This window comes from Coregonus clupeaformis, chromosome 7 (assembly GCF_020615455.1).
Source record: "Coregonus clupeaformis isolate EN_2021a chromosome 7, ASM2061545v1, whole genome shotgun sequence".
Taxonomy (NCBI): Eukaryota; Metazoa; Chordata; class Actinopteri; order Salmoniformes; family Salmonidae; genus Coregonus; species Coregonus clupeaformis.
The window spans coordinates 33,301,651-33,315,262 of record NC_059198.1 but is presented as its reverse complement, the minus strand read 5'-3'; the positions used below and the strand labels follow the sequence as shown (position 1 = coordinate 33,315,262).

At 42.9% G+C, this 13,612-nt stretch overlaps 1 protein-coding gene across 4 annotated transcripts in view; it reads right to left on the bottom strand.

Moving 5' to 3' along the window:
• The window catches only part of pih1d1 (PIH1 domain containing 1), a 28,925-nt gene that overhangs the window by 5,908 nt on the left and 9,405 nt on the right, over positions 1-13,612 (bottom strand). For all 4 annotated transcript variants that reach the window (XM_041880951.1, XM_041880952.1, XM_041880949.1 and 1 more), the window contains exons 3-4: positions 9,726-9,786; positions 9,427-9,615 (exon numbers count right to left, since the gene is read on the bottom strand). In XM_041880951.1, coding sequence (XP_041736885.1) covers positions 9,427-9,615; positions 9,726-9,786 — 250 coding nt within the window. The remainder of the gene's footprint in view (positions 1-9,426; positions 9,616-9,725; positions 9,787-13,612) is intronic.

The window sequence follows — 13,612 nt, the reverse complement described above, 5'->3', positions numbered from 1 at the left end:
AACTAACGTTAATGCTACTTCACTACAATGTTACCGTTATCATGCCCATTACAGCATGTTGCATAACATCATCATTCGTACCAAGGCTGGGCATATCATAAGCCCCAATTCAATTGTTGTACGTAAATAGCCTACTAATAATGAGTTAATTTTCTTTCTTTCCTTTGCTTTAGTTGAGCTGACACCCTGTGCCGTGGAGAAACAGCATTGCCTGGATCTTGAACCAGCAGCAAAAACACCAGACAGGCCAAGCAAACGCCCCAGAACTGACATGAACCAAGCTCATATTTATGTTTTGGAGCTGGAGAGAGAGAAAAATCTACTGCAGATTGAGGTCCTGAATTTACAAAAAGAGCTACTGCAAATTCAGAAACAGAAACTCCTTCAGGGAAACAAATGCCCACTGAGTAAAGAATGCTGATCTTTTTATTTATTTAAGCAATTATTTATTAAAACAATGCTTTCCCAAGCAATTTGGTGTCCTCCTGTCTTGTCCCCACTCTTGTGTTCTGGTGCTTCCAGTTCCACCCTGTATGGTATTGAGAATAACAAAGTCTAAATAATACTTTTGAATACAGATAGCCTAATTAGGAATTGTATGTGTCGATCAAAATATAATATTGCTTTTTACATGTTACCAATGTTACATTTTATAAACCTTAGGCTGCAAAATGGTTCTCAATCAAAGTTCTCCTCACAGCATTCCCATTTGCATTGGCAGCATGTTGCACCTGGCCATCTTCTGCATTCTCCTCAGGTAGGTCCTCCTCAGGTAGCTCGTCTCCTTGTCTCTTGCCAAAGTTATACAGAACTGCCACTGCAATAATGATTGTCAGTGTAGTGTCTATCTTCGTGCGGAGCCCCTCCTTTAGGCACAGGAATATTTTTTTCCACACTCCAAAATCTCTCTCTATGAGACCTCTTGCCAGGATATGAGAGGTGTTGTATTCTCTCTCTTCAGGTGTCTGGGGGTTTAAAAGGGGAGTATAAGGTACTCATGACAGGCATATCCATTGTCACCTAGTAGGTGGCCTTCATATGCCCCTCTTTCCAGCATTGCACACAGACAACTATTGTCAAAGATTATGCTGTCATGGGTGGATCCTGGCCATCTAGCTACGATGTTGGTGAGCAGTAACCTTTCCAATTACGGAATAGTTCTCCATTCTCACCACCAGGGTTGGGAATAGGAATGTGTGTATAGTCTATTGCCCCTAGTACACCCGGGAATCTAGCTCTCCTGTAAAATCCAGCTGCTGTTTCCTCTGTAGGCTTGAAACTTAAGTACTGATTCCTCAGACTGGCAATAGCACTGGACACTGACTATAATCCTGCAGACGGTTGACTTGTGGAGTCCAAAAAGGTCCCCATCCACCATCTGGAAACATCCAGTTGCGTAGAACCATAGGGTCACCAAGAGCTGAAGTAGTGGGGGTACAGCCGCGTTCCTATCACTCCCATGCTTAATGGTTGGTCCAACCTTTCTTTCCAGTTGCATTACAGACCTTGGAGAAGCGGTATCGCCTTAAACTCATTATCATCATAAAATTCAACAGGATTTAACCAGTCTCTAATTATTCTCTGAGGAACTCTGTTGTTTTGGTCTCTCCACAGTAGATATGCTGCCATTTTATCAGTTAAACCACCTCAAGTGGCAGTTTAGAATTAATCTCCAATCTAAATTTAGCAACAGGCTTAAAATAAATCTAGGTTTAAAGTGAAAACTAAACTTAGATTAGAGGAATGATTTAATTTAACTAGGATTAATTTAAAATCTAGGTTTAAAATTTGGTGCAACAAGATTAATAGATAAACCTTGATTTAACCCAGTTTAAGAGTTAATCCATGTTGGTGCAACCCACCCTCAGAGTTTTTCACTTGCCTTTTTGAAAACTCCAGGCGTGCTGTCATGTGCCTTTTTCTCAGGAGTGGCTTCCGTCTGGCCACTCTCCCATAATGGCCAGATTGTGAAGTGCTGTAGAGACTGTTGCCCTTCTAGCAGGTTCTCCCATCTCAGCCAATGAACTCTGTAGTTCTGTCAGAGTGGTCATTGGGTTCTTGGTCACCTCCCTGACCAAGGTCCTTCTTGCCCGGTTGCTCAGTTTGGTCGTTCGACCAGCTCTAGGCAGTTCCATATTTTTTCAATTTCCCAATGATGGAGACCATCACAGGTGTTTTTTTCTAAATCATGTCCAAACAATTGAATTGGCTACAGGTGGACTCCAATCAAGTTGTAGTGACATCAAGGATGATCAAAGGAAATTGTCTGCACCGGAGCTCAATTTGGAGTGCCACAGCAAAGGGGTGTGAATACTTATGTAAATTATATATATCTGCATTTCATTCATTTTGAATTCAGGCTGTATCACAAGAAAATGCTGAATAAGTCAAGGGGTATGAATACTTTCTGAAGGCACTATGACAAATGGGTACTTTGTCTATGGCAATTTTGACATACCAAAAAAACAGTAGGCCTATGCTAGTAGGCCTAATTGTTGCTTGATGCTCCATTGCGGGTGAGCTTACAAAGTAAACAGTTAATGTTCTTGATCACCAAACTATTTTTGGAACTGCATATTAATTAATTAATTAATTGTTTCATCACTTCATTGTGTGAATTGTTTGCCCTTTGATTGTTAGTGTCTATCAATTCCCCATTACATATCACCAGTACTACATTTACCGTTAATTCCCATCATTTCAAATGTACAATGTTTGTTTGGTTACGGTAATTTCTGGTAATGCATTCAATATATATTATTATTAAAGTCGTTTACCAGTCCCATTGTCGGAGTGGACATGTTGTTTGCAGAGCTCACAACCCATGCTATACTTGTGAGAAACAAGTTTTGGTTTATTTCATTCCATTTACGAGTTTTGTCAATTTATTAATTGTCTTTTGTTTGGAGTGCTCCTGTCAATATTGAGTAAGGACACGCACCTGATTACGCATATTGAAGTAGGCCTAGGCTACCTGACCTGCGCGCAAATGTAGGCCTATAAATGTGCCCATTTGGGGATGTCTAAAAGTATTTATGATTGTCTTAATTCACCACCACTAATGAGCTGTGGAGCTTCTCAGTAATTTTTTCTTCACCTCAAACAGCAAGTAAACAAAGTCGGTTTTTAGAATCCATTGAGAATGACAATAGTTCCTTAATGTATTAGAAAAATATTTTAAATCTCTCTCCCTTTTGATAACCATTCTGCATGAAAGGGAAAAATGTAATGCTCTGATCCAGTGGAAACGTCATAAAATACCTGATTACTTCTTATCGCTTGCACGGAAACTCTGAGGGCCCCAGAATATTTTATACAATGTTCCAAGTTTGCTAGGGCGAGCTTAGGGTCGGACCCATTTGATAGTTGATACAATGTTTCAAGTTCGTTGCAGATAGGCCACGCGTACCTAATTTGATTTATAGGTTATTTATTTTTATCAGGATATTTTCTTCCTGCAGGATGCAATGTTTTTGTTGGCTTTATGTAAGCTATTTTTATATAGTTTAAAAAAGTTATAATAAATATCGAGGGGTCTTATTCTGGTGACATGATGATTGATGCTTGGCTGCCTTTGACAAAAAAATATAATCTCTCTCATCCATAATTATCTCATCATGTAGGTAGACTACCCATGCCAGGCCCAGAATGGGCATAATTGTGTATACAGTGCCTTCGGAAAGTATTCAGACCCCTTGACTTTGTCCACATTTTGTTACGTTACAGCCTTATTCTAAAATGGAATAAATAAATAAAAATCCTCGGCAATCTACACACAATACCCCATAATGACAAAAACAGGTTTTTAAAAATGTTTGCAAATGTATTAAAAATAAAAAAACAAATACCTTATTTACATAAGTATTCAGACCCTTTGCTATGAGACTCGAAATTGAGCTCAGGTGCATCCTCTTTCCATTGATCATCCTTGAGATGTTTCTACAACTTGATTGGAGTCCACCTGTGGTATATTCAATTGATTGGACATGATTTGGAAAGGCACACACCTGTCTATATAAAGGTCCCACAGTTGACAGTGCATGGTCTGATGAAACCAACATTGAACTATTTGGCCTGAATGCCAAGCGTCACGTCTGGAGGAAACCTGGCACCATCCCTACCGTGAAGCATGGTGGTGGCAGCATCATGCTGTGGGGATGTTTTTCAGCGGCAGGGACTGGGAGACTAGTCAGCATCGAGGCAAAGATGAACGGAGCAAAGTACAGAGAGATCCTTGATGAAAACTTGCTCCAGAGTGCTCAGGACCTCAGACTGGGGTGAAGATTCCCCTTCCAACAGGACAACGACCCTAAGCACACAGCCAAGACAACGCAGGAGTGGCTTCGGGACAAGTCTCTGAATGTCCTTGAGTGGCCCAGCCAGAGCCCGGACTTGAACCTGATCAAACTTCTCTGAAGAGACCTGAAAATAGCTGTGCAGCAACACTCCCCATCCTACCTGACAGAGCTTGACAGGATCTGCAGCGAAGAATGGGAGAAACTCTTCAAATACCTCGCCTGGTTCACCAACTACTTCTCAGATAGAGTTCAGTGTGTCAAATCGGAGGGCCTGTTGTCTGAACCTATGGCAGTCTCTATGGGGGTGCCACAGGGTTCAATTCTTGGGCCGACACTTTTCTCCGTGTATATCAATGATGTCGCTCTTGCTGCTGGTGACTCTCAGATCCACCTCTACGCAGACGACACCATTTTGTATACATCTGGCCCTTCATTGGACACTGTTAACAAACCTCCAAACGAGCTTCAATGCCATACAACACTCCTTCAGTAGCCTCCAACTGCTCTTAAACACTAGTAAAACTAAATGCATGCTTTTCAATCGAACGCTGCTGGCACCCGCCCACCCGACTAGAATCACCACTCTCGACGGGTCTGACCTAGAGTATGTGGACAACTACAAATACCTAGGTGTCTGGTTAGACTGTAAACTCTCCTTCCAGACTCACATAAAGAATCTCCAATCCAAAGTTAAATCTAGAATCGGCTTCCTATTTCGCAACAAAGCCTCCTTCACTCATGCTGCCAAACATGCCCTCGTAAAACTGACTATCCTACCGATCCTTGACTTCGGCGATGTCATTTACAAAATAGCCTCCAACACTCTACTCAGCAAATTGGATGTAGTCTATCACAGTGCCATCCGTTTTGTCTCCAAAGCCCCATACACTACCCACCACTGTGACCTGTACGCTCTTGTTGGCTGGTCCTCACTACATGTTCGTCGTCAAACCCACTGGCTCCAGGCCATCTATAAATCACTGCTAGGCAAATCCCTGCCTTATCTTAGCTCATTGGTCACCATAGCAGTACCCACCCGTAGTCTGCGCTCCAGCAGGTATATCTCACTGGTCATTCCCAAAGCCAACACCTCCTTTGGCCGCCATTCCTTCCAGTTCTCTGCTGCCAATGACTGGAACGAATTGCAAAAATCTCTGAAGCTGGAGACTCTTATCTCCCTCACTAACTTTAAGCATCAGTTGTCAGAGCACCTTACCGATCACTGCACCTGTACACAGCCCATCTGAAATTAGCCCACCCAACTACCTCATCCCTATATTGTTATTTATTTTGATCTTTTGCACCCCAGTATCTCTATTTGCACATAATCTCTTGCACATCTAGCATTCCAGTGTTAATACTATTGTAATTATTTTGCACTATAGCCTATTTATTGCCTTACCTCCATAACTTGCTACATTTGCACACACTGTATATATATTTTCTGTTGTATTTTTGACTTTGTTTTTTTACCCCATATGTAACTCTGTGTTGTTTTTATTGCACTGCTTTGCTTTATCTTGGCCAGGTCGCAGTTGTAAATGAGAACCTGTTCTCAACTGGCTTACCTGGTTAAATAAAGGTGAAAAAAAAAGAAAAAAAAAGAAAGGTGTGCCAAGCTTGTAGCATCATACCCAAGAAGACTTGAGGCTGTAATTGCTGCCAAAGGTGCTTCAACAAAGTACTGAGTAAAGGGTCTGAATACTTATGTAAATGTAATATTTCAGGGGGGTTTTAAAACCTGTTTTTGCTTTGTCATTATGGGATATTGTGTGTAGATTGATGAGGGGAAAATAACTATTTAATCAATTTTAGAATAAGGCTGTAACGTAACAAAATGTGGAAAAAGTCAACGGGTCTGAATACTTTCCGAATGCACTGATAATGCAACAGTTTGTGACAAAATCATCAGTAGAGTTGAAAACTGATGTAACTTGAGAACTAGGTACATGAGAATTGACATGCAAAAGTTATTATGTGCACCATGTCATCACGCACAGCCTTTTATCCGCAATAAGTCAGTTCAGGGCCTGAAACTAACTTTTTGGTCCACCAGCCACTCACATTTCTTTACATAACAAAAAAAGATGAGAATGCTTTGTAATGTTTCTAAACCAATAAATGTGTTACTAGTTAAAAGTTATGTGGTATATTGCTACATTATAGTTCATATTTTTGTGACTGAGTCTTTTAACCAAAATATCACAGATGAGACAAAAATGTTCAGCTGCCCCTTTAAGGGCAGAAGGTTACCGTGGCCATGAGGGGCATTCGAGCAGCTCTAGTCATCAGTGACAGTGTGCCTGTGAGATTCTGACTAGTAGCAGTTGAAGCAAATTCAAACATTGAAAAACAACCTAAGCAATGTAAATTGACAAGAAACAAGGACAAAGTCTCACTTTACTAGACTTTCAAGTAAATTAGACCAACTTTTATGCCTGTGCACAGCGCTTCTAAAAATGAATCAATCACAGTGCGCACAGCTCCCCTGCCAGGCAGTTTGTTGCTGCGCATAGCGCGAGGTGGGATATATTGTAAGATTCGTAGTTCTTTGTGTGATTAGTAACCAACTATGAAACAAAACGACAGAAAAACTTTGAAAACAGCTACTGCAGCATTTATTTTGCTATACTGTATATGGTGTAGCCGATTGAATAACCCCGATTTAGGGTAAAGGTTTGGGTGAAAAAATAACTAATGGTTGGGAAAAACTGTTCTGGTACAAGTGCACACTTCAGGGATAAGTGAAGCGGGTTAAAGGAGAATATTAAACAAGGAGAGGAAGTCATGCAGGAATATTGGGCTACATGGCTGCGTTCCAATTCTCTACTGTTCTCCAGAAGTGTGCACTCCTTCCCTCCACTCTTGCTTTGAAAAGCAAGGAAGGCTGGAGATAGTTTCCACCATATTCCTCACACCAGTCCATTCTTAAATCCAAGAGGGGCAGTGTACGAGTGCACACATCGGGAGAAGCGTAGAGAATCAGCGCATGTCTACAACTTACACTTACAGTTCCTTCAGAAAGTATTCATACTCCTTGGCTTATTCCACATTTTGTTGTGTTACAGCCTGAATTCAAAATGGATTAAATATCATTTTGTTCTCACCCATCTACACACAATACACTATAATGACTAAGTGAAAACATATTTTTAGATTTTTTTTCTAATTTGTTGAAAATGAAATACAGAAATGTCTGCACCCCCACTTCCGCCTTCTCCGGCTACAGTTATGCTAACCCTTTTGCTATCCCTTTAGCTTTGCTAGCTAGCTGGCTAGCTACAGAGGTTATCTGGCTAGCTAGCTAGCTACATTAGTTAGCTACTGCTATCAAGTTGTTGTTGTTGTTGTTGTTGTGTTATTAGCAATTGTTGCCTATTCCATCGTTTGCAGAATGCATACTGGCATTTGAATATAGCGCGGGAAAAGTGAATCCGGACACAATGTGGACCAGGTAGACACATCTAAATGTACACTACCGGTCAAAAGTTTTAGAACACCTACTCATTCAAGGGTTTTTCTTTATTTTTGACTATTTTCTACATTGTAGAATAACAGTGAAGACATCAAAACTATGAAATAACACATATGGAATCATGTAGTAACCAAAAAAATGTATTCTTCAAATAGCCACCCTTTGCCTTGATGACAGCTTTGCACACTTGGCATTCTCTCAACCAGCTTCATGAGGTAGTCACCTGGAATGCATTTCAATTAACAGGTGTGCCTTCTTAAAAGTTAATTTGTGGAATTGATTTCCTTCTTAATGCGCTTGAGCCAATCAGTTGTGTTGTGACAAGGTAGAGGGGTATACAGAAGATAGCCCTATTTGGTAAAAGACCAAGTCCATATTATGGAAAGAACAGTTCAAATAAGCAAAGAGAAACGACAGTCCATCATTACTTTAAGACATGAAGGTCAGTCAATATGGAAAATGTCAAGAAAGTTTCTTCAAGTGCAGTCGCAAAAACCATCAAGCGCTATATGATGAAACTGGCTCTCATGAGGCACGCCAAAGGAATGGAAGACCCAGAGTTACCTCTGCTGCAGAGGATAAGTTCATTAGAGTTAACTGCACCTCAGAAATTGCAGCCCAAATAAATGCTTCACAGAGTTCAAGTAACAGACATCTCAACATCAACTGTTCAGAGGAGACTGTGTGAATCAGGCCTTCATGGTCGAATTGCTGCAAAGAAACCACTACTAAAAGGACACCAATAAGAAGAAGAGACTTGCTTGGGCCAAGAAACACGAGCAATGGACATTAGACCGGTGGAAATTTGTCCTTTGGTCTGGAGTCCAAATGTGAGATTTGTGTTCCAACCGCCGTGTCTTTGTGAGACGCAGTGTGAGTGAACGGATGATCTTTGCATGTCTATTTACCACCGTAAAGCATGGAGGAGGAGGTGTTATCGTGTGGGGGTGCATTGCTGGTGACACTGTCTGTGATTTATTTAGAATTCAAGGCACACTTAACAAGCATGGCTCCCACAGCATTCTGCAGCGATATGCCAACCCATCTGGTTTGGGCTTAGTGGGGCTATAATTTGTTTTTCAACAGGACAATGACCCAACACACCTCCAGGCTGTGTAAGGGCTATTTTACCAAGAAGGAGTGTGATGGAGTGCTGCATCAGATGACCTGGCCTCCACAATCCCCTGATCTCAACCAAATTGAGATGGTTTGGGATGAGTTGGACCGCAGAGTGAAGGAAAAGCAGCCAACAAGTGCTCAGCATATGTGGGAATTCCTTCAAGACTGTTGGAAAAGCATTCCAGGTGAAGCTGGTTGAGAGAATGCCAAGAGTGTGCAAAGCTGTCATCAAGGCAAATGGTGGCTATTTGAAGAATCTCAAATATAAAATATATTTTGATTTGTTTAACACTTTTTTGGTTACTACATGATTCCATATGTGTTATTTCATAGTTTTGATGTCTTCACTATTATTCTACAATGTAGAAAATAGTAAAAAAATTAAGAAAAAACCTTGAATGAGTAGGTGTTCTAAAACTTTTGACCGGTAGTGTAGGTGTAGACGCATGATATGTTCGGAACTCCATGATCAAAATACAGAAACTGCATTAACTGTCAAGTCAAGACATCCTCAGAAAGTAGCCATTCACTCACTGTTGTCCACCTCTGTGTGGGCCTCTCCGATGCTCATGGGTACTCTGTATCCTGTGGGGTCTTCTGATTCGAGGAGCTCCACTAGTGCCTCCCTGGAGAGGTGGGGCGGGGGCGGGACGGCAGCAGACTGACAGATGTTGACAAATACCTTCCGTTTGTCAGGCAGGGTGAGAGTCTTCACACACAGACCTACGGATTCAACACACACACAGCTGTTATTTACGTGTGTGTGTGTGTGTGTGTGTGTGTGTGTGTGTGTGTGTGTGTGTGTGTGTGTGTGTGTGGAAAGGGAGACTGACCAGGCTGTGGCCGAATGACTCTAGAATCAGGAGGATTTTCACTTTGCATTTTTCCCATCGTCTAAAAGAGAAAGAGAGAGAGAGTAAGACGAGCGAGAGAGAGAAAAAAAGAGAGAATCAAATTAGTTCAATGCAGATTTTCCATTTAAGCATAGTTAATTACATCATGACAAGCTAAAAATGTATGGTTAAATAGTTTATCACAACATGACAAGAAGAGGCCTGAAACAGTGCCAGGAAATGGCTCTGTTAGATTTTAACCATTTGATTGTTCAGTGGACTATGGGATAGACATGGTTAATCAACAAACTCCAGGTTCCCTTGGAGAGTTCATCAATGAACTTGACGCCTTGATAAGTTCCTTTCCTGAGGATGGCTCACCCCTCACAGTTCTGGGTGACTTTAACCTCCCTACGTCTACCTTTGACTCATTTCTCTCTGCCTCCTTCTTTCCACTCCTTTCCTCTTTTGACCTCACCCTCTCCCTCTACTCACAAGGCAGGCAATACGCTTGACCTCATCTTTACTAGATGCTGTTCTTCTACTAATCTCACTGCAACTCCCCACCAAGTCTCCGACCACTACTTTGTATCCTTTTCTCTCCCGCTCTCCTCCAACACTACTCACTCTGCCCCTACTCAGATGGTAATGCGCCGTCGCCAACCTTCGCTCTCTCTCTCCCGCTATTCTCTCCTCTTCCATCCTATCATCTCTTCCCTCTGCTCAATCCTTCTCCCTCCAATCTCCTGATTCTGCCTCCTCAACCCTCCTCTCCTCCCTTTCTGCATCCTTTGACTATGTCCCCTATCCTCCCGGCCGGCTCGGTCCTCCCTCCTGCTCCATGGCTTGACGACTCATTGCGAGCTCACAGAACAGGGCTCCGGGCAGCCGAGCGGAAATGGCATCTTTTCACTCCCTCCTCTCTACATTTTCTTCCTCTGTTTCTGCTGCTAAAGCCACTTTCTACCACTCTAAATTCCAAGCATCTGCCTCTAACCCTAGGAAGCTCTTTGCCACCTTCTCCTCCCTGCTGAATCCTCCTCCCCCTCCCCCCCTCCTCCCTCTCTGTGGATGACTTCGTCAACCATTTTGAAAAGAAGGTTGACGACATCCGATCCTCGTTTGTTAAGTGAAATGACACCGCTGGTCCTGCTCACACTGCCCTACCCTATGCTTTGACTTCTTTCTCCCCTCTCTCTCCAGATGAAATCTTGCGACTTGTGACGGCCGGCCGCCCAACAACCTGCCCGCTTGACCCTATCCCCTCCTCTCTTCTCCAGACCATTTCCGGAGACCTTCTCCCTTACCTCACCTCGCTCATCAACTCATCCTTGACCGCTGGCTATGTCCCTTCCGTCTTCAAGAGAGCGAGAGTTGCACCCCTTCTCAAAAAACCTACACTCGATCCCTCCAATGTCAACAACTACAGACCAGTATCCCTTCTTTCTTTTCTCTCAAAAACTCTTGAGCGTGCCGTCTTTAGCCAACTCTCTTGCTATCTCTCTCAGAATGACCTTCTTGATCCAAACCAGTCAGGTTTCAAGACTGGTCATTCAACTGAGACTGCTCTTCTCTGTGTCACGGAGGCTCTCCGCACTGCTAAAGCTAACTCTCTCTCCTCTGCTCTCGTCCTTCTAGACCTATCTGCTGCCTTTGATACTGTGAACCATCAGATCCTCCTCTCCACCCTCTCCGAGTTGGGCATCTCCAGCGCGGCTCACTCTTGGATTGCGTCCTACCTGACAGGTTGCTCCTACCAGGTGGCGTGGCGAAAATCTGTCTCCGCACCACGTGCTCTCACCACTGGTGTCCCCCAGGGCTCAGTTCTAGGCACTCTCCTATTCTCGCTATACACCAAGTCACTTGGCTCTGTCATATCCTCACATGGCCTCTCCTATCATTGCTACGCATACGACACACAATTAATCTTCTCCTTTCCCCCTTCTGATAACCAGGTGGCGAATCACATCTCTGCATGTCTGGCAGACATATCAGTGTGGATGACGGATCACCACCTCAAGCTGAACCTCGGCAAGACGGAGCTGCTCTTCCTCCCGGGGAAGGACTGCCCGTTCCATGATCTCGCCATCACGGTTGACAACTCTGTTGTGTCCTCCTCCCAGAGTGCAAAGAGCCTTGGCGTGACCCTGGACAACACCCTGTCGTTCTCCGCTAACATCAAGGCGGTGACCCGATCCTGTAGGTTCATGCTCTACAACATTCGCAGAGTACGACCCTGCCTTACACAGGAAACGGTACAGGTCCTAATCCATGCACTTGTCATCTCCCGTCTGGATTACTGCAACTCGCTGTTGGCTGGGCTCCCTGCCTGTGCCATTAAACCCCTACAACTCATCCAGAATGCCGCAGCCCGTCTGGTGTTCAACCTTCCCAAGTTCTCTCACGTCACCCCGCTCCTCCGCACACTCCACTGGCTTCCAGTTGAAGCTCGCATCTGCTACAAGACCATGGTGCTTGCCTACGGAGCTGTGAGGGGAACGGCACCTCCGTACCTTCAGGCTCTGATCAGTCCCTACACCCAAACGAGGGCATTGCGTTCATCCACCTCTGGCCTACTGGCTCCCCTACCTCTGCGGAAGCACAGTTCGGGTATGATGCTAAAATTACAATTCTCAACAGTTGTTTTTCTAATTTCAAGAGCTACAGCTCAATTACACATTCACTTCATCCTTCCTATGCTCATGGTTGAAGAACAATTGGGATGGCCACAAATGCATTTAACCTAGGCCCTCATCTCTAGCTTAATTGAGAGCCAAAGCAAGTCATAATCTTGATAGAAGCTGTCAAACCAACATCACAAATGGCTGAAAATAGGTAAGATTCCTCACTTAGCTACATTATGTGGATTTACTTTAACACATGGCAATATATACAGTGCCTTCAGAAAGTATTCACATCCCTTGCCTTTTTCCAAATGTTGTTGTGTTACAGCCTGACTATTAAATGGATTAAATTGAGATGTTGTGTCACTGGCCTACACACAATACCCCATAATGTCAAAGTGGAATTATGTTTTTAGAATTTTTAACAAATTAATCAAAAGCTGAAATGTCTTGAGTCAATATGGCAAGCATAAATCAGTTCAGGAGTAAAAATGTGCTTAACAAGTCACATAATAAGTTGTATGGACTTACTCTGTGTGCAATAATAGTGTTTAACATGACTACTTCATCTATGTTCCCCACACACAATTATCTGTAAGGTCCCTCAGTTGAGCAGTGAACTTCAAACACAGATTCAACCACAAAGACCAGGGAGGTTTTCCAATGCCTAGCAAAGAAGGGTACCTATTGGTAGATGGGTAAAAAAAAGCAGACATTGAATATCCCTTTGAGCATGGTGAAGTTATTAATTACACTTTGGATTGTGTATCAATGCACCCAGTCACTACAAATATACAGGCGTCCTTCCTAACTCAGTTGCCGGAGAGGAAGGAAACCACTCAGGGATTTCACCATGAGGCCAATGGTGACTTTAAAACAGTTACAGAGTTTAATGGCTGTGAAAGGAGAAAACTGGGTATGGATCAACAACGTTGTAGTTACTCCACAATACTACCCTAAATGACAGTGAAAAGAAAGAAGCCTGTACAGAATAAAAATATGTTATGCGTATGCTTGTCATCGGCAAGGACTAGGAAGTTTTTAGGATAGAAAGAAATGGAATAGAGCTAAGCACAGGCTAAATCCTAGAGGAAAACCTGGTTCAGCCTGCTTTCCAACAGACACTGGGAGACAAATTCACCTTTCAGCAGGGCAATAACCTAAAACACAAGGACAAATACACTGGAGTTGCTTACCAAGATGACATTGAATGTTCCTGAGTGGACTGGTTACAGTTTTTACTTAAAATCAGCTTGAAAATCT